The sequence below is a fragment of the Monodon monoceros genome, unplaced genomic scaffold (assembly GCF_005190385.1).
Source record: "Monodon monoceros isolate NGI ecotype Baffin Bay Population unplaced genomic scaffold, NGI_Narwhal_1 Super_Scaffold_1, whole genome shotgun sequence".
Classification (NCBI taxonomy): Eukaryota; Metazoa; Chordata; class Mammalia; order Artiodactyla; family Monodontidae; genus Monodon; species Monodon monoceros.
The window spans coordinates 67,480,605-67,500,093 of NW_021703765.1; the positions used below are offsets into that span (position 1 = coordinate 67,480,605).

Here is a 19,489-nt window from a genome sequence, read left to right on the forward strand (position 1 = left end):
ACATGAACCACAAAAGGAGCACTTTAAATGTAGATTTTGATTCGCTTGGTTTTGTACGGGGCTTGGAATTGTGTATTTCTAGTAAACTCACTGGTCTGCAGATTGCACTTTGAACAGTGAAGGCGTAAGGAAAAGAGCTCAGGAGAGAAGGGTTCTGGACTCAGTTCAATTTCTATCTGGTGACTTTGAGGGAGAAACTTCACCTCCATGAGCCTCAGTTTCCTCATCTGTAAAATGGGGATATTGTTCCCACCATGTTGGATTGCTGTGAGGATTTATCAGAGCCCTGGCATATGGACTGGGCTCAAAATATGGCAGCTGTCATATCCAAGGCACAAGCAACAAACAAAAATTACACAAATTAGACTTTGTCAAAATTAAGGACACTATCAAGAAGTGAAAGACAACCCACAGAGTGGGAGAAAATATTTTCAGATCATATATCTGGTAAGGGTCTAGTATCCAGAATATATAAAGAACTCCTACAACTCAAGAAAAAGATGGGCAAAGGACTTGGATAGACATTTCTCCTAGAAGATACACAAATGGCCAACAAGCATATGAAAAGATACTAATGTCATTAGCCATTAGGAAAATGCAAATCAAAATCACAGTAAGATACCTTCACACCCATATTATTATATGGCTATAATAATAAAAAGAAGACATCGAAAATAAGTGCTGGTGAGGATGTGGAGAAACTGGTACTTTCATACATGGCTGGTGGGAAAGTAAAACCGTGCAGCCGTTGTGGAAAACAGTTTGATGGTTCCTTCAAAAGTTAAACGTGGTATTAGCATATAACTCAGCAATTCCACTTTGGGGTATATACCCCAGAGAAATGAAAACATAAAAACCTGCATACAGACATTTACAGCAGCATTATTCCTAATACCCCCAAAGTGGAAGCAATTCAAATGTCCACCAACGAATGAACAGATGAAATGTGGCCTATCCACATCATGGAATATTATTCAGTCATAAAAAGGAATGAAGTTCTGACAGACGTTACAACATGGATGAACCCTGAAAACACTATGCTAAGTGAAAGAAGCCGGATACAAAAGGTTACATATTGTACGATCCCATGTATTGAAACGTCCAGAATAGGCAAATCTATAGAGACAGAAAGCATACTGGTGGTTGCCAGGGGCTGGGGACAGGGACAAATGGGGAGTGACTGCTACTGGGTCCAGGGTGTCCTTCTGGGGGTGATAAAGGTAGTGGTGATGGTTGCACAAGATTGCGAATGGACTAAGTGTCACTAATGGTCAATTTTATCATATAACAAAACTTTAAATGGCAGCAGCCATCTGTATTTGGGGGAATCTCTTCCCTAAGGTCAATGTTAATACCCTGGGGGCTGGTCTCTCCCCTCTTAAGTGGACCATCCGTGTTTGGTCTGGCTGAGGCTGGCATGTACCTGAGCAGATGGGTTCCTGGCTGCTCCAGTGGGGCTTGGAGGCATTGATGCACGTCAGCGTCTTGGCACCCTGGAGCTCGTAACCCAGGTGGCAGTGGAAGTGGGCCACCCCACCTGAGTGCAGGTCCATCACCATGACATCCCCGTAGTCAGGCCGGCGGGGAAAATTGCAGCTCAGCATGAAGGCTGGGAAGAAATGCAGGGGCAGACAGTCATCTCTCAGAGGGGGAGACAAAGAACATGACCCACATCCTGGGAGTCAATTTTTGCTGAGGAGAAAAGATGAGGCCCCTGAGGCCCCTGGAGTGCTGGAGGAGGGTATTTTACTGACTCGAGTTGATCACGTGGTGCTGAGACTGCCAGATGAGAGCTTTTTTCTAGGCTCAAAGCTCCCCACCCTGCCTAAGCAGAGACAGCAGGTTTGGGGCGACAAATGTGTTCCCATCTCTCCCTGGAGACAGAACGGCCTTCTCCTTGAGGTAGGTTAGTCTCACCTGCACGAACAGCTCAGGTGTCTGATAAAAATGCAGGCTCTTGGACCAGAGTTAGAATAACCAGTACTTCAGGAAATGCCCAAGATATGAAAGCTTGGAAACAACTGTCCTGGGAGGTAAGGGCTTGGGCTCTGAGGGCGATGGATGTGAGTTTACATTCTCTTACTCCATCACTCAGAAACCGTGTGACCTTGAGAAACTGACACAGTGCCCTGAACTTCACTCTCCTCTCTGTGATCGTCCCTGTTTCACAGGTGGCGGTAAGGATTACATGTGAAATGCCAAAGAAGAGCCTCCTTAGCCCAATATCTGGTGCACAGAGCTCACTGGATGGGGTGGTAGAAGGGTGTACGTGACCACGTTGAGCTCCTGGAGTTTCATTTTCATAAGAGGGTGCTGAATCCGTCCTAGCTCCACCACTAGACTATGGTCTGACCTCTCCTGCAGCCTAGGATATCTGCATTCCCAGTTCCCATGAGGAGGCCTAAATTCAAGCTCATGGCTCAATGAGCTATTTTTTTCCATTTTTTAATTAACAAAGACAACAGACGGTAGTCTGCATATTGAGAAGGTGTGAGGAAACGGACACTCCTGTATACAGTCACCCATCTGTTTCAGAAACATCCAAGGGGAAATTTTTAAATGAATTGTTTTTCCAGACATTTAGTCAATGTGACGTAAATGTGGATGGCTTTCGACCTCCCAAGGTATGGCTAAGGGCTCCCCTTCCCCATCTTATACTTGGCAAGTATCCAGGGGGAGCTCCTGGTAAGGGAAGTAACCGGAGATCTTGGGAAACGCCCAGGAGGTGGGGAAAATGGGATGACATTGAAATGAGAGAGAGAAGGAAGAGAGAATGGGGGTGGGAATGAAGAGAGGGAGGGGAGGAAAGAAAGATATGAAGGAAGCAAGAAAAGAGGGAGGAGAAGAGAGGAGAAAGGTGAACAGAAAACAAAAGAGAGGAGACTAGAAACAGACAAAAAAGGAAAGAAAGAAACAGTGGAGAAGAAGAAAAAAGAGAGAAGGACTCCAGTAGCAAAGGCTGTTTCCCAGAAACCCACGGACTCTCATGGGATTTGTGTGTCAGATTCAGGAGACATGAACTTGAACGGGAAAAGGAGGCTTGCTCATCCTTCATTAACCTTTCACTTAACAATGGTATTTCCTTCAATCACAAATGTAGGCAACAATCTGTAACATAGTCACAGAACATGTGACTTTGTCACCAAGAGAAATCATAGATATTTTCATATCAAAATGAGTATCTTGACATATTTCTTATGCTCCTTTGAAATTACAGTAATTATCAGAGCCACTGGGAAATATTATTTAATGTGTTAATAAAGAAGCACATAGATTATGATATCATAGATGAAAACAATATTTTGACAACTGCTATTAAATACGAATGGCTTCCTTTTGAATTGTATATATTTTATGCTCTTAAAAACACAAATCTAAGAAGCGGTTCACAGTGTTACCAAACTGCCAGAGGGGGTCCCTGGCACAAGAAGGGTGAGAATCCTTGGCTCCAGAGAGAAAGGGAGACAAAAGCTACATCTCAACAGCCTCAGCCTGATCTTACCCTGGTAGTGCAGCTGGAAGGTCCCAAGGCCATCGTCCTGGAAGGTCCGGAAGTAGACGGAGATGGTGTTGGTGGGGCTTCGGATCACCTGCCCCTCTACCAGGAGGGTGTGGTTGGCCAGAATGGTCAGGGAAGGGCCATCCACCCCACGGATGGAAAGCAGCTCCCCCTCGGACAGGTTCACACTCTTCACCTGGAGACAGGTAGGGGTAGACAGAATCTGAGTCATGTTTGGGACAGGGCACCTGTTAGCCCCCTTATCTGAGTCCCATGAAAGGGGCTTCTGGATGCTGGCAGCCGAGACAGAGTCTTCTGGAGCTGGCAGGTGGGGGCAGGGGTTTGATCAGCTTGTGCCTGAGGTCCCATCTCCAGGGAGACAGAAGGCATTTCACCAGAAGGTAAGCTCCAGGGAGGCAAGAAACTTTCCGTGCTGCTCAGGGTCCCCAGGGCCTAAAATCGTGCCTGGCACATAGTATGTGCTCAATAATCTTTATGGACTGACTGAATACACTCTTGCCCTTCTGCATAAACTGGTGAGGGCGTGGGGGGGCTCATCTCTAGGGCTTTCTCAGGCCCACTTTCTTATCCTCCTCAATGGTGGCTTCAATGGCAGAGGCTCCTCAAAGCTCCATGTACTTGGTTTGCCTAGTCCACTTTCCAGGTTTGGGAGAGAAAGAAGGGAGATACTTTACTCGCAGACAAGGATGCTGAACAAATGGAGCGGGGGTGGGGTGGGGACCTTAGTCAGTCCCCAGTTCCCAATATGAATATTTCTGCTTCTCTTAGTGGGGCCTGGGACCCCAGACCCTTGCCTCTTGTGTAAGCAAGGCAGGCATTACTGACAAGTCTTTCCTCTTTCAGGCCATACACCTTACTCTCTTTCCTCTTTGATGAATGCCTACTCACTCGTCAAAGCCCCACTAAAATTACCCTTCTCCGTGAAACCTTCCCTAACTGCCGAGGAGCTTGCCTGTCTCTCCACTGTGATTCTACAACATCCACTATGAACATCTACTACAAACCATTGGGAGAAGCATCCCAATGTCTTCCACGTGTGTCTATCTCAATCACAAAACAGCAGACTCCTTTAGGGCAGGCACTGCAGCAGTTTTACACATCACCCTGTCCCCCACTGCTGTGACTGGTACAGAGTAGGTGCTAATGAAGGAATTCTACAGTGCCTGATAAAAAGCTCCGTACAGTATTAGACAGAGTGGGTTTGTTCAAGTGGAGGAAAGTGCTCATGAAGTGCCAGAATCAGCTGGACTGCAACTTTTCTCCAGGTTAAGTCCATGAATGTTTACGAAGTACCTACCACGTGCCACGTGCTGTGCTAAGCTCTGGACACAAGTTCTGCAGAGAGGCTTACCTTTCATCCTCCCTACACAATCAGAAAACCTTCTTAAAGTAAAGTTCTGCTTATGTCATACAACTGACTCTGCTTGAAATCTTCTGGTGGCTTTCTGGCTTCACTTCCACCCTTTCTTCTGTGGGACAGTGAACTGGACAGTTCACCACTTCCTGGCATGTCATCTTACTTCATACCAAAAAGTGCTTCTAAAGATGGGGAGGTCGGTTGGGGATGGCCTGGAGCTAGGGTGGGGATAATTGGTAACATGCATTGAGTGCCCGCTGTCTCTCCCTTAGGCTCTGGATGAATGCCCTCTGTGCACTGTCATATTTATTCCTCCCTGAAACTCTGTAAAGCAGCAACATTTTCATCTGTTTTACTGATGGGGAAACTGAGGCTCAGAGAGCTGGAGTCCCTTACCCAAAGTCATATAGCATTAACTGGTAGAGCCGCGACTTAAAACCCAGATGCTTGAGCACTACGCTACCCTGCTTTTCCATTCTTAGTTTGCAGCCAAAAGTTTATGAATCAAATGAGCCACATGGGGCTTCCATGACTATGTGTGTGTTTGATAAGCAGGATATCAGAGGACTTTCCTTCTGGGTGTAATGATTCACAACTTATCAACACATCCCCTTCCCTCCATGTGTGCCAAGCTATTTCAGCTGTGCCCTGAGTTAGGAACTCCTATTCATCCCCCAAAGCCCAGCTTAAATTGCCCCATTAGGGCAAAGCCAGAACCAAACTGGTTAGGATGATAAAAACAAGCCTGACTCAGACAATCCTTCAGAGACTTTCTGCTGGAAGAGGCAGCCACTGCAGGGCACCTTTCTGGGGTTACCTGGAGCTCCACCCCATAGCCAGTGTAGACTGTCACGTTGTACGTGCACTCCAGGAAGTTGTTGAGGGGCAGCGGTGGGTAATCACTGGAATCGATGTACCCTTCAGGATCGGAGAAACTCACACTGCAGAGAGCTGGAGGAAAGCACTGTCATTAGGACACGGAGAACAGCTGAGATGTCATCTCTCAGATGGGCTGCGGGCTGGAACAGGGCCTCTGGGGACACGTGTGTTCTCCTGTCCCCACTCCTCCCACTGCTGTTCATTCTCCTTCGGCTCCAGAATCAACATGATAATCAAATAGCAGCATCTGACACAGAATGATAACTTACTACAGGCTGCCAGGCACCTCATCGGTCTACAGGGGTAGACCTGTAGAATTAAGGTAGACCTTAATTCTCATCTCAGAGATTACGTAAAGCAAAGCTCAGAGGGGGTGCGCATCTGGGCCAAGCTCACACAGCAAGCAGGAGTCAAACCTAGAGCTCATACTCTTTCCTGAGCGGCCACATTGCATTTGTCCAAGATCAATGTATGATTGACAGCTGATGTCTCTCCTCTGTGTTTGAAGATGGAAAAAAAGGTAGAAGAAAGACTGGAACATAGACGTGCATTTTATCAAGTTCAAGTAATGGTAAAAGCAAAAGCACCTTGAAAGGCCAGGGCCTTCTAGGCAGACAAAAGGATTCTGTTCCAAGATGAAAGGCTTTGAATCCCGCTGTTTAGCTGTGTGGCATTGGGCAGGGTACTCGACGTCTTACGGTCTCAGGGATCTCATCTCTAAAACAGGGATATTAATTCTGGGCCACAGGGTCAAGCTCATAGCTAGGGCTCCATAGATGGTAACCAATGGTGGGACGGGGACCTCCCCGGCCCCCCTCTCCCATGCCCTGCACACAGCAGGTGCCTCATCGCAGTTCTGGGAGGGCTGGACGGGTTGGGGGCTGCACACCTGGGGCCTGCTCGGTGGTGATGACCGTGGTGGTAATGATGGTGGACGTCGTGGTCTCCTGGCTTTCCTCCGAGGCCGACCCGGTCAGCTCGTTCTCACATTTGTCCATCAGGGTCATGGGGCTGGCATCCCCTGGGGGAGCCTCGTGGGCCTCCTCAGGCACGGCGGGCGCCCCGGGGTCGGGGCTCTGGGGGAGCGTGTGGGCCACCAGCGGCTGCGAGGTGAAGGGGGCGATCTGTAGGGGCGCGGGCGTCGTGGGGACTGCACCTTCCTTCTGCTCCAGCCAGAGGGGCTCCTCCGATGACAGCGACAGTGGGTGGGTCTCCTCCCCTGTGGAGGCCACGGGGTCCTGGTCCCCAGGTGGGCGGAGCTTCTCCGTGGCAGAGGAGAGGAGGACCAGGTCCGAGGATGCTGGCTGGGACCCCGCCCTCTGCACAGCTGCTGCGGTGGTGGCCTTCGGCCTCAGCTGCCTCCTGGTCAAGTTCACCTGCTTGAGCGAAGGCGGCTTCTTCGTCGGGGGAAAGGCATGCCCGGTGCCGGGTTCCTCCGGAAGCGGAAGCAGCATGGACGCGGCCGCGGAGTCTTGAGGTGCGGAGGGGACCATCCCTTCCAACTCTGGCTTGTGCAGCTCGTCCCCTGACTGCGCTGGATTCAGAGGGGCCGTGGTCACTCTCTCTTTGGGGGTCTCGTGGCTCAGACTGCTGCTCCCCAGGGCTTCCAAGGGCAGAAAGTAAGTACCTGAAGGGCCAGCATCTCCCTCCAGTGGCGCATCTTGGAAAGAGAATGGACACCAGTTAGCTCGGGGCCAGGGGCTTTAGGTCCTCAACTGGCAGACTCTGAGGGTGGCCCCCCTGAGGTGGTACCCAAGTCTTGCTAGGATGCTGGTACAGCCCAATCAACCAATGTGGGGCTGCCTCCTTTCATTCCTTCCTTCTTCCCTTCCTTTCTTACTTCCTTTTCCCAACCAGGGAGACTGGGGTTGATCATGGCCAGCCTGAGCTAACCATTAGAGGTACAGAAACCAAGGGCACAAGAATTTCATAGTCCAGTTAAATATGCCCTGGGAGGGGGGAATAAGAAAGTAGAAATAATCATATTTGATGTGATAAACGCTTAGAAGGAGAAAAGCTTTATGTGCTAAGAGGACAGGCCCCTAACCCAGTCTGTGGGGCAGGACCACCATCCATGTACAGCTGGGCAGATTGCTCACTGCACAAGGCTATCCCACTAAGAGGATGAGTGGGGCTGTAACCAACCCACAGTCTCTTCTCTAAGCTGTGTGCCCTGACTCAGGGCTATATTATCCTGGGATTGGAGGAGTTTGATTTTTTTTTTGTTTTAACTAAATAATGTACAAGTGACCTTGTGGGAAACTCACAAAGATTTAAGGATCCAGAATCGTGAGGCAGGTTTAGAACAGAGGGGTGTGGGAAGACCCGAGGCCTGGCTGAGGTGAGCGCAAAAGAGGAATGAAAGAGAACAGGGGACAGAGGTGGAGGGTGATTAAAGAGAGAGCTGGTGAGGTAGGGAGGTGGGGGCCAGTCTCTGGTGGGCCTTGTATGTCCTGCTGACTCCTTGTGATTTATTTTTGTCTTGAAAGGAAAACCACCTAATAATTTTAAATAAGGGCTGGCCCAGGCTACTGTTTAGCAGAATCATGCCTGAAAACAGCTGCATCTACTTATTTGAGACCCAGTTCTGCCAACTGCAAGCTGGCAAATGGCTCTACCTCTCTGAGCCTCAGTTTCCTCAGCTGTAAAATGGGGCTATTGTCCCCTATTTCATAGGGTTTTCATCGTTCAAGAGGTTGATTATGGAAAGCATACGTACATGTATGCACATGTGGGTCCCTCACCCACAGAGTGCCCGGTATGTATCCACTGCTGTATCCCTCATTGTTTTTTATACTCTTGTCATTGTAATCGTGCCCTCAGCAGCGGGCTGAATGTTACCAATGATGATCTTGAGATAGAGAGGAATTATGTCCTGGGGACAAAGGACTGATAGCTGTCCTTGTCAATTTTCCGCAGAAAAAGACACTCACTCAGCCACAGTCTCAGGTCCCTTCAGCACTGTCATTTAAATTTATTTCCATAGCCGTTGGAAAGGCTCTTTTACTTTCATGGAGTCAGTACCAGCAGTGGCTTAATCTATCTAGACTGCAACAGTGTGCAACTGGCATCAACAAATATTCCTGTTGTGTAACACTGATTACCAAGCCCGTGTACATTCCAGGACGACAATGGCCCTGGGGCCAGATCCAACCTGAGGACAGATCCAGGTCATTCAGGTGCCAGGCAGGTTTCCTGGTCCAGGGTGGGAAGCGCTGAGGCTTTGGGGTTAGACCTGGGCTCAGATCCTGCCTTTGACAGTTACTAGCTGCGTGAACCTGGGCAAGTCCATTAAGCCTCTTTTGTGTAGTAGAGACACTCCATCTACCTCATAGGATCAGCTCAGTTGTGGCCCTGCTTGAAAGCTGTGACTTTTATGCTCACGGTCACTTTTATCAAATGATTGGTACTGACCATCTTTGTAGACTGTCAAGTGAGAAGGTGATAAGACAAGAACAATCGAGGATGAGGGTTCAGGACACCTGGCTCCCAAGACCCAGCTGTGGTTTGATGCACAGAGCTTGGATGCAACCAGGGGTTGGGGGACCCGGATAGTGGTCCTGTCTTGGCCACTGCTCCCCATCATTACTGGGTGGGTTTCCTCTTCTGTGTGTCAAATGGGCAGCCAGACTAGATAAAATTTAAGGGTCCTTCCAGCTCTGACTGTTGATTTTTGAAACAATCAGGTAATTGGCAATTATTCTTAGAGCTTGTTGGTAATCTTGCTAAAAAGGGCCAAGTGATAACCTCAGTCCTGACACTAGCTTGTGAGTTTTGTTGGGTCCTGTGGCCACATTAGTTTCAGCCAGTCTTTTCACAAAAATGCCCCCTTGATCACAAGGGGCTGGAGGAGAGAGAGGAAGCGGAAGAGGGAGTGAGAGATAGAAATACTTGGAAAACAAGTTGTGTCAAAGGTGATACAAGATTACAAATGACATAAAGCACATCAACGTGCCTTGGCTATAATAAGAGTGATATTTATAACATTTCATTTCTGATGACTTTATCGAGTGCTGAATATGTGCAAAGGCATGTGCTACACGCTTTGTATTCATTACCTCACCTAAATCTTTCTCACCCTTACTAATTAGAAATCATTATTCCTATTTTACGGATGGGCAAATGGAGGCTTTAGGATATTAAATAACTTTCCAAGGTCATACAACAAAGCTGGGTTTCAAACCTTGGTTTTCCTGATGGCAAAGACCACGCTGCTAGCCTTCAAGAAATACGGAGTAGTATCACCTGCAGCCTCTCCTCAGCTTGAATTGGCCTCTCCCCACAAAACCCCTCTCTCTTAAACCCCTGGTCTGTTTGCGTTTCTGCTGGGTGGGCTACAGCATCTTTCCACCCCCCAGATGGCACCCCGCAACGCCAACATGTTCCTGGTTAAAATACGAATTTTAACCAGACCGGATGGGTCTGGTCTCCTCTGCCAGACCCATCACATCTGGATCTCCTCCGAGCCCACCGAGATCCAGCAGAGCCAAGAAAAGCAGAAGGAAATACAAGAAAGAGGACCCTGTAGTCAACTTCCTCCCCACCCCCAATCACTGCTCCACCTCCGGGGTCCCCAGGGAAAAACTGGTGCCAAGCTCAGCAGCTAGAAAGCATTTTAGGAAGCGGATCCACTGGACTGCGTCAGCCCTTTCTCACTGAACACCTGACTCCCAAGAAGGGTCGCAACATGCACCATTCATCTCCCTGCCCCCGATGCCTCTTCTTACTCTTCAGAGCTCACACACGCTGGGGTCTTGCTGGCTGGCTCCAAACTGAAGGCCATGTTCAAGACAGATGAGTGTATTCTGTGATCTGCAAGGCATGCAGCCCGTGAGACCCGGCCTTTGCTCTCAGCTGGGACGCTGGCCAAATGAGTGCCATGTGAAACCACATCCCAGTGGGAATTAGCCAGAATTGGATTCCATGGCCTCAGAGGTCCAGAGACTTCACTTGCTCAAACAGGCCAGCTTTTCCTGGGGCCCCAGTGACCACCTGGTTAAATTAACTCCTCCTTCCCATAGCACTTAACTTTTTCAATCGTCGTGGTCACGTCTGGCTGGTTCTCCCTTTATCGTGCGTGTTCAGTGCCCCACTGGAATGCTGCCAATCAACTGACGAGTGAAAGCACTGGGTGCTGACTCTCTTGGCTGGTTGACCCTCAGCATGAGAGAGTCAACACTCTAGGACACGGTCCCTGCATTCAAGAAGTTAGGGAGGCATAACAACAAGGTCCTACTGTATAACACAGTGAACTATATTCAACATCCTGTGACAAACCGTAATGGAAAAGAATATGAAGAAGAATATATAGGGCTTCCCTGGTGGCGCAGTGGTTGAGAGTCCGCCTGCCGATGCAGGGGACGCGGGTTCGTGCCCCAGTCCGGGAAGATCCCACATGCCGCGGAGCAGCTGGGCCCGTGAGCCATAGCCGCTGAGCCTGCACGTCCGGAGCCTGTGCTCCGCAATGGGAGAGGCCACAACAGTGAGAGGCCCACGTACCGCAAAAAAAAAAAAAAGAATATATATAACTGAATCGCTTTGCTGTACAGCAGAAATTAACACGGCATTGTAAATCAACTATACTTCGATTAAAAAAACAATGAAGTTAGGAAGGCAGACGCACAGCGATAACCCAATACGGGTACCAAACCGAAGAGACAGAGCTTTAATTACATCCTTATGCTGCTTTTCTCTCTCAGGACAGAATGGAGCAACGCTGAAGGCAACTGAGCATTTGTTCTGCTACCCAAGTTGTGGGGGAAACACATCTCCCTCTGTCTTTTCTCTGACGTTGATGGGGAGATGGGAGGTTAGACTGGGAAGCATCCCACTGAAGTCGAAAAAGCACAAGTTCTGAGGCTCTGAAGCTGAAGATCTGTACCTTAAATGCCTGCACAATGGCCAGGAACAGCCTGGATTCTAGGCAATAGCACATCACACAGGCACGAAGGGATAGAAGGAGAAGGGGAGCAAACAGAAGCCGGATGATGCTTCTGCTATAATGTTCTGCGAAAACAGCAAGATGTAAAATTTTATGGTGTGGATGCAAACGACTGGACACAACCAACTCAAACAAATCGCAATCAGAGTCATTTTTTGACTTGGAGGAAAGGCCCCCAAGTGTGATCCTGGTTGCCTCTGGGTGGTGGGCCTTTCAGTGGTGTGTTTTCTTCCTTCTACTTTTAGACATTTTCTAAAATGTGCATAAGAAGTATTCAAAACTTTCTTAAGTGAAAAAAATTTTATGAAAAGAGCAGGGTTTAAATGCTGCCTTGTGATGGAGAGGAGGAGGGAAAGGAGACAAACATTTGTAATCACAGAATTGCTTCATTCACTAGTCACTGAACCCCTCTGGGATGCAGTCTCCCAGTGGGGATGATGAGAACTCTTCTCTCACTGGACTCGTGAATCAGTAGTCAAAGTGGCTCCTTTTAGGAAGCAGGAATGGCAGGTGGACCAATGGATATCTTTCTGATAAACGGCAGTACAAAAACGTTAGTCACTGTTCTCATCAATAATACTCATATCTAGCTCAGTGGTGCTTTCTTGTACCTTCACCTTCCACCATAAGGACTTGCTCAGCCCACGCTGGTGGGTTTGCTTGGCTCCCACAGGGACAAAACCAAAAACAAAATGTCACCTCTTATAGATGGAAAGTGTCCCAGAGTTCCTGGTTACAAAGTGCCCAGAGGAAGGACCTGAGGTCCAGAGAGGGAAAATGGGCTGCCCAGGGTCACACAGCATGTTAGCAGCCATAACAACACAAGGCTATTGGAGGCTTGAAAAACCACACCAAAGCACATCAGACAAAACCAGAAACAAAGAATGTCAGTTCATTCCGTGCCCTCTACATCTCGGCTGGATAATTCTTTGCTGTGGGGCAAGGGGCTGTCCTGCGCATTGCAGGATGTTGGGTAGCATCCCCGGTCTCCACTCGCTAGAGGCCAGTAGCAACCTCCCCCCACCCCCGTGTGACAATCAGAAATGACTCCAGACGTTGCCAAATGTCCCTTGGGCGGGGGCGGGGGGGAACAAAAGACCCTCTAATTGATGACCATTGGTACCGCCCCCAGAACTGAATAGACTTTCCCTCCCATTCCTGGGGTTTATCTGCTTTGGTTTGCTTAAATCGTTGAATTTTAGGGCGGAGAAGGTCTTAGGCTAATCCCCATTTTACAGATAAGGACACTGACATAAGTGAGGGCTGTATTTCTTTCTCCCACTCACATTTGATCATTCATTGATTCAGCGAGCACCTACCATGTGCCAGACACAGGCAGCAGGTGCGGGCATCCAGAGGTCCACCTTGGACGGCAAACAGTCAGAGCTGATGAATACGACCCATTCCCTTCAGCCAGACCCAGCTCACTCAGCCCTGCGGGAACAAGGACCCTCTGGACTTTGAGAAGACTTTCTGGGACAGAAAGGGCAGAGATGGGGGTGGGCTTCGGGTGCCGTGGGGTTTCATCTAGTGCCTCAGTCAGAGTCCTCTACCTGTGCCCGGGCTAACAATACTGACATTCAGATGGCGACTGACACTCTGCCAAGTGCATTCCCAGCTGTGATCTCATTCCAACCTCCACACAATTCTGTGAACTTGGCATTTTGTTTTTCCCATTTTATAGATGAAAATAAAAATCAAGCCTCAGAAAGAGGAAGTGACCTGTCCAAGATCATAGAGCAAATTGGGGTAGGATTAGACACGTTCTGACCTTGTTTCCTGTGTCCTTTCCTCTTTCCCACATAAAATAGTTTATTTGAAAAATGCAAGAATACCTGAAAGGTGTAAAATCAGAAGTATCTGCCCTGTACCACCCCGACCCATCCACCAGTCCTGCCTTCCAAAGGGAACCCCTGTTAATAGGATCTTGTTTAATCTCCAAATAAAATGCACTGATATAAAAATAATAAAGCATTTTCACCTTAAAAGGTGTGACAGCACATAGGCGTGTGGGGTTGAAGTCAGAACTGCTTGGGTTCCAGACTCAGCCTGCTGCTAACTACCCACAAGACCCTGGACAGTCCCTTCCCTTCTCTGGGCCTCCCTGTTCTCATCTGTAAGGTGGGATCACAGCAGCCTTAGAGTAGGCTTGTCAGAGAGCAAGATGAGACCATGAGTGTACAGCACAGCTCACAGAGCAGCTGTCAGCCCTCATAAGGCACTGTTGTCACTGTCAATCTAAACATTCACAGAGTTACGACATCGCATATATTGCTCTGGCACTTACTAAGAAGTGCGTTTTGAAATATTCCAGCCATTCAGAAAGAGTTGAAGAGTAAGGCAACTGTACCCACGTGTGTACACCTTCAGCGTAAGAAACAGCAGGCAAACCAGTACAGGCAACCTCTGTTTGTTCCTCCCTACCACCCTCTCCTTCTTCTTCTCCACCTCCTGGGAGTAACTCCCGTCCTGAATTTGGCCTTGAGCATTCTCATTTATTATGTGCATTATGTATATTTTATTATTATTATTAGTTATTGTGTGCATTTGTTTATTATGTGTCAGTATCTCTGAATATATTGTGCAGCCTGTTTTAAAACTTTATATATGAATCCTCCTGCAACCTGCTCCTTCCTTTCCTTTCCTTTCGTTCAACATTTTGTGAGATTCATCCATGTTGATAAGTGTAGTTCTGATCAATTCATTTTTCACTGCTGTATAGTATTCCATTACACTAGTGCCCCACCACCATTTTTTCACTTAAAATCCATCATGGCTATGTTTTTGTCAGCGCATATGTGGCTACTTCATGCTTTTTTAATGGCTACATTAAAATATAAACATATACATTATTGAATCAGGCTCTTAATCGATTCATATTCAGGTTGTTATTCTCCACCCTGTCTTCTCAAATAACACTGCAATAAAGACATACCTTTCGTAAACATGTCCAGGTAATTCTTCAGGAACACGTACCAGAAGTTGTATTGCTCAGCCAAAAGATTTACATATTTAACATTTTGATTGATGCTGAAAAAACACCTTCCAGAATAACCTAAACTTGTTTATTTACCCTGACACCTACTCTACACAAGAGTGTTGCTGCCCTCCAGCTCTGTCTATGCTTAACTTCTGGTGACTGTTAACTTGACCATCTAAGTTGGAATCTGGGGCAGTTGGATCCAGGCATAGTGGGTTTCTAGAATGCAGCCCCCCCCCCCCCGCCCCAGGTGATTCCGAGGTGCTCTCTCGCTTTCTCTAGTTATTGCTGCAGGTGTGCCCATGGTTGGTCGACCTTTCGCCTGCCTCACCACACTTTTACTCCAGAGCACCCAGGAAGCCCACCCCACCGTAGCCAGACTTCGTGTCACAGATCAGGCCGGGGATTTGTGGCACATGAGGGCTAGCAAGAGAGTGTGGATGCAGTGGCTTGGTAGCAAAAGAAGTTCCATCTAAACAGCTGTAGATTTCTAGGTAGATGGGCTGCTTGGTCAGGTCCCCAAACAGAAGGACAGTTATGGTCATGACACCCAGTGGGATGGTACAAAGTGTTCACAGTACCAAGTATTATTTCTATTAGCAAAAATCTGGAAACAATTTACCTGCCCATCTATAGGGGGCTAGTTAAATGATTGTAGAAACACAAGATGGAATACACGCAGGGCTCAAACGGATGAGATGAAGTCCCTGGTGAATTACATGTTGAGTAACCTGGCGAGAATGTTCAGAATTACACCTCCCCTTTGACTCAAGTCCACTTTGGGAATTTATCCTGCAGGGAGATGTCTGCCCACGTGCAAAATGACAGACATACGAGGTTAAGCAATGCAGCACTCTCCGCAAACGACCTGGACACAAACGAAGTATCCATCAATAAGGTTAAATCAATTACAGAACATCCAGACAAGGCTGTGCAGCTGCAAGAAAAGGACGGCGAAGCTATCTGTGGACCAAAGAGGAGAGATGGCCATGGTTTGTGTTAGGTTAAAACGCAAAGTGCAGAACACTACACAGAATTTGTTGCTTTTTGTGTAGAAACGGGGAAAGAAAATAAAGCTAGATATGTTGGCATTTGCTTATATGTGCATAAAGAAACTCTGAAAGGAGACACAAGAAACTAATCATGATGGTTACAGGGGAGGTGGGACACTGGAAATAGGATGGCGAGTAATGGTGGGAAGGAGAATTTTCACTACATACCTTTACATCGATACATATGTATCTATGTGTATGTATATGTATATATACATATATAGCTGTGTATCAATAAAATATTACCTATTCAACAACTGTGTAACTAATTTAAAAATAACATAAAGAACAGCAGAGCTATGTGCCAACACAATTCAGTGTGAGGTGAAAAAAATCAAGGTAGAGTAGTGGGTATAACAGCTCTCATGGGAGTGAAAGGACTACATTTGAGCAAAGTAATGGGCATTGCCTTAGCAGAGCAGGACTGAGGCTTGCAGTGGGAGAGGGAACCACTTTTTACTGTGCATCATTTTTTAATAATTTCATTGATTTGCCATGTGTGTGCTATTTTTATAGCAATACTAGTTAGTAATAGTACTTAACTCCCTGAGGTTTGCCACCCCAGTTTCAGAGGAGGGCAGAGAACAAACCCCAACCTTTCTCAGGGTTTCAGACGGCTCTCACATTTCCACAGGGGGTGGGGAAAATGTGCATCACTCCAGCAGGGAGTGGTCCACTTCTCCATCTCTCCCTCACTTCTCCTGAGAGAGGAGGGATCATCTGATTGGAGGTGTTAGGGAGGGAGGTACTTGGGATATCTGATATCCATGGCATCCCGTTCCCAGGGCAACAGCACTGGACCAAAAAGCCAGCAGTGGGGCTCCCCCTCTGTCCCCCCTCTTTTCCAGACTTCTCTCCTTGGGCCTGGGTACGCTGAATCAAAGTCACTTGCAGAGGACAGAGTGTAGGTGTCCATCTATGGTCTACAGCCCAGCTTCCTCAGTAATCAAGCTGGTCCCATCTGGCTCCCTGGGTCTTTTTCCCACTTGGTTAAAATCAGCGAAGAGGACCACTGAGGGGAGTGACGACCATCCCCACCCTCTGCGCTGACTAATTAGAGCCCAGAGACTCGGGAGAAACTTCGCATGGGCCTCACTAACTTGCTTATTAATAACATTTAGGTTAAACACAAGTCACCTGAACTTCACCTAGTACTTCACGCTCTTCAAGGAAGTCTTGACTTTGCAGTTATATCAAGGGACCCATGGTGGTCCTCTACTTTGGGCAAGACAGATGGGAATCCTCATACACAGGTAGACTGTCAGCCACTGCAGATTTCCCACCACACCTCAAAAATCGATCCCCAATCAAGATTTGTACCAGATAAGTCCTTGGAAATGATCAAATCATCTGGAGTGGATGGGTAGTACTTCTAAGATGTAAATCAGGTCATAGGATCTCTTTGGTTAGAACCCATCAGTGGCTGCCCATAACACTGAGAATAAGATCAAAACTCCTTTCAGTGGGCTTCAAAGCCTTTTGGGCCTAGCCTTGGACCACCACCTCCTCACCCCCCGACCAATATCATCTCTTACCATGCTTCCCCTCAAACTACAGTATGACCCCATGCACTTTTTTTCTCCTTAAAACTTCCAAATTAATTCTGTACCTCAGGGCCTTTGCACATGCTGTTCCCTCAGTCTGGCACTCTCTTTGATATCTTTGCTTGGCTGGCTTCCTCTGGTCATCCAGGTCTCAGCTCTCCTTCTCCAAAATCCCCTTTTTCACTTTCTGCATCATTCCTTTCAGAGTGCTTCTCACAACCTGAATTGGTCTTGGTGACTTGTTCTCATGTTCACTGTCTCCCACAAGACAGTCCACACTCATGCAATGTCACCTCTCATGAATATGTGTGTCCCAAGTGTAGAATAACTGTGACATTCAGAAGCTGTCTGGGAACCACAAGACCCCCCTACACTGTTGTCCTCTGTGTTGGGTTTGGTATTCCCTGTATTTTCTTGAAAAGCTAAGTTAATGCAGTGCTGAGCGCACAGTAAAAGTATATAAACTTTATTAATTTTACTCACATTATATCCCCTACCAACTACCATAGTGTCTTCTATGGAGAAGAAATTGTAAAAAAATTTATTGAATTCATCAAGGAAGGAAGGCGGTAGAGAGGGAAGAGTGAGGAGAATGGGGAAGGATGGGGAGAAAAAAGGGAAGCTGGGATAGGCAACGCATCTTTGGATTTCTTGCAAAGCTCTGCACATGCTAGACGTCCAATGAATGTAGTGGGTGAAGAAGAGAAAGGGTGCTTTGGAACACTTAGCAAGAGCTTAGGAGATAATGAAGTTCCCTTCAAATCCAGAAATTCTAGAATTCTGAATGTGGCCATGCCTGGGTGGTGGGTAGCAGGGTGCAGACATTACTAACGAAGGCCAAGTGCCCTGGCCTCATTGTGGTGAAAGCTACTCTGGTCCAGTTCTCAGCCTCTCATAGGTCCATTGTTCTAACTTCCTTCCTTTTCTTAATCTCTATTTTATTTAGTCCCTCTCTGATCTTTATTATTTCCTTCCTTCTGCTGGCTACAGGTTTTGTTTGTTCTTCTTTTTCCAGTTCTTTTAGGTGGTGGGTTAGATTGTTTCATTTGAGATTTTTCTTGTTTTTTGAGGTAGGCCTGTATCACTATGAACTTCCCTCTAATAACTGCTTTTACCACATCCTATAGATTTTGTATGGTTGTGTTTTCATTGTCTCAAGGCATTTTTACATTTCCCTTTTGATTTCCTCATTAACCCGTTGGTTTTTTAGTAATTTCCTTCCTTTTCCCAATTTTCTCTTCAGGACTGAAATGGACAGATTTCTATCCCATGTCCTCCCTCCACCTGGAGATGAGTTAACTGACAGGGAAATGAGTGCCAGGAAAAAGGGAGGAGGCTAGGATCATTGACTGACCATCCGTGATTCAACACCTCCATCATGGGGGCACAGGAAAGGCCCAGGACCTCCAGCAGAGGAGAGGAAGGAAAAATCCCTCAATATGGGATAGGCATAACCCAGATCATCTAGCCATCCTCTCCACCAGGCTCAGACATTCATCACTCTGAAAAAAAATCATCTAAGGAGATTATTTCCAGGAGTATTGAGTAGTCGCAGACAGAGCATGGGAAACGTCCAGGGCAGGCACCAGGGTTCCATTCCACACAGTCCAGTGGGGAGTCAGATGAGCTCGGCTTTTCATTTTCACAAGGCACCAGAGAACCTGAGGGCCGCCATGAAAGATGCAAAGAGAGCATGTTGTACCTTAAAAAGATATTTTTAGCTATCCTATTATTCCCACAACATGGTTATGAAAACCCTGCTTCTCTTCCGGACTTTGCTTCATAATTTCAGCCCATTCTACCCACAGCAGCCAGAGGGATCTTTCTAAACCACCCCCTTCTAGTGGCCGGTCGTCTCTCCTGGATTTTCTGTCCTTCCCTTAACACCTAACACTATCAAAAAGATACTCCTGCATTTTCTCAACTTAACTCCTACCAAAAAGATAAGCCACAACGTAAGTCGTACTTGTCTGGCATCTTTCCCGTTCTTCCGTACTAGAAGTAGGTTTCCCGAGGACAGCAACCACGCCTGTCCTATTCTCGTCACTGTCACCCTAGAACTTATTCCATGACCATGAGCCTGACACACAGGAGGCCCCTCATCAATAGCTATTTAATGAATCATGGTTATGCCTGCAGCACTGTGGAGAACAAGACTGGGGGTCTTAGATCAAGGCCACCTCTTTAAGTGAGGGATTACAGACCAGCAGGCAGCT

The 19,489-nt window shown here is 47.4% G+C and overlaps 1 protein-coding gene across 1 annotated transcript in view; it reads right to left on the bottom strand.

Annotated features, from left to right (window-relative positions):
- Window positions 1-19,489, bottom strand: part of SEZ6L (seizure related 6 homolog like) — a 200,142-nt gene that overhangs the window by 70,022 nt on the left and 110,631 nt on the right. The window contains exons 2-5 of the mRNA XM_029216623.1: window positions 6,646-7,416; window positions 5,695-5,828; window positions 3,503-3,695; window positions 1,424-1,609 (exon numbers count right to left, since the gene is read on the bottom strand). Of these exons, the coding sequence (XP_029072456.1) occupies window positions 1,424-1,609; window positions 3,503-3,695; window positions 5,695-5,828; window positions 6,646-7,416 (1,284 nt within the window). The remainder of the gene's footprint in view (window positions 1-1,423; window positions 1,610-3,502; window positions 3,696-5,694; window positions 5,829-6,645; window positions 7,417-19,489) is intronic.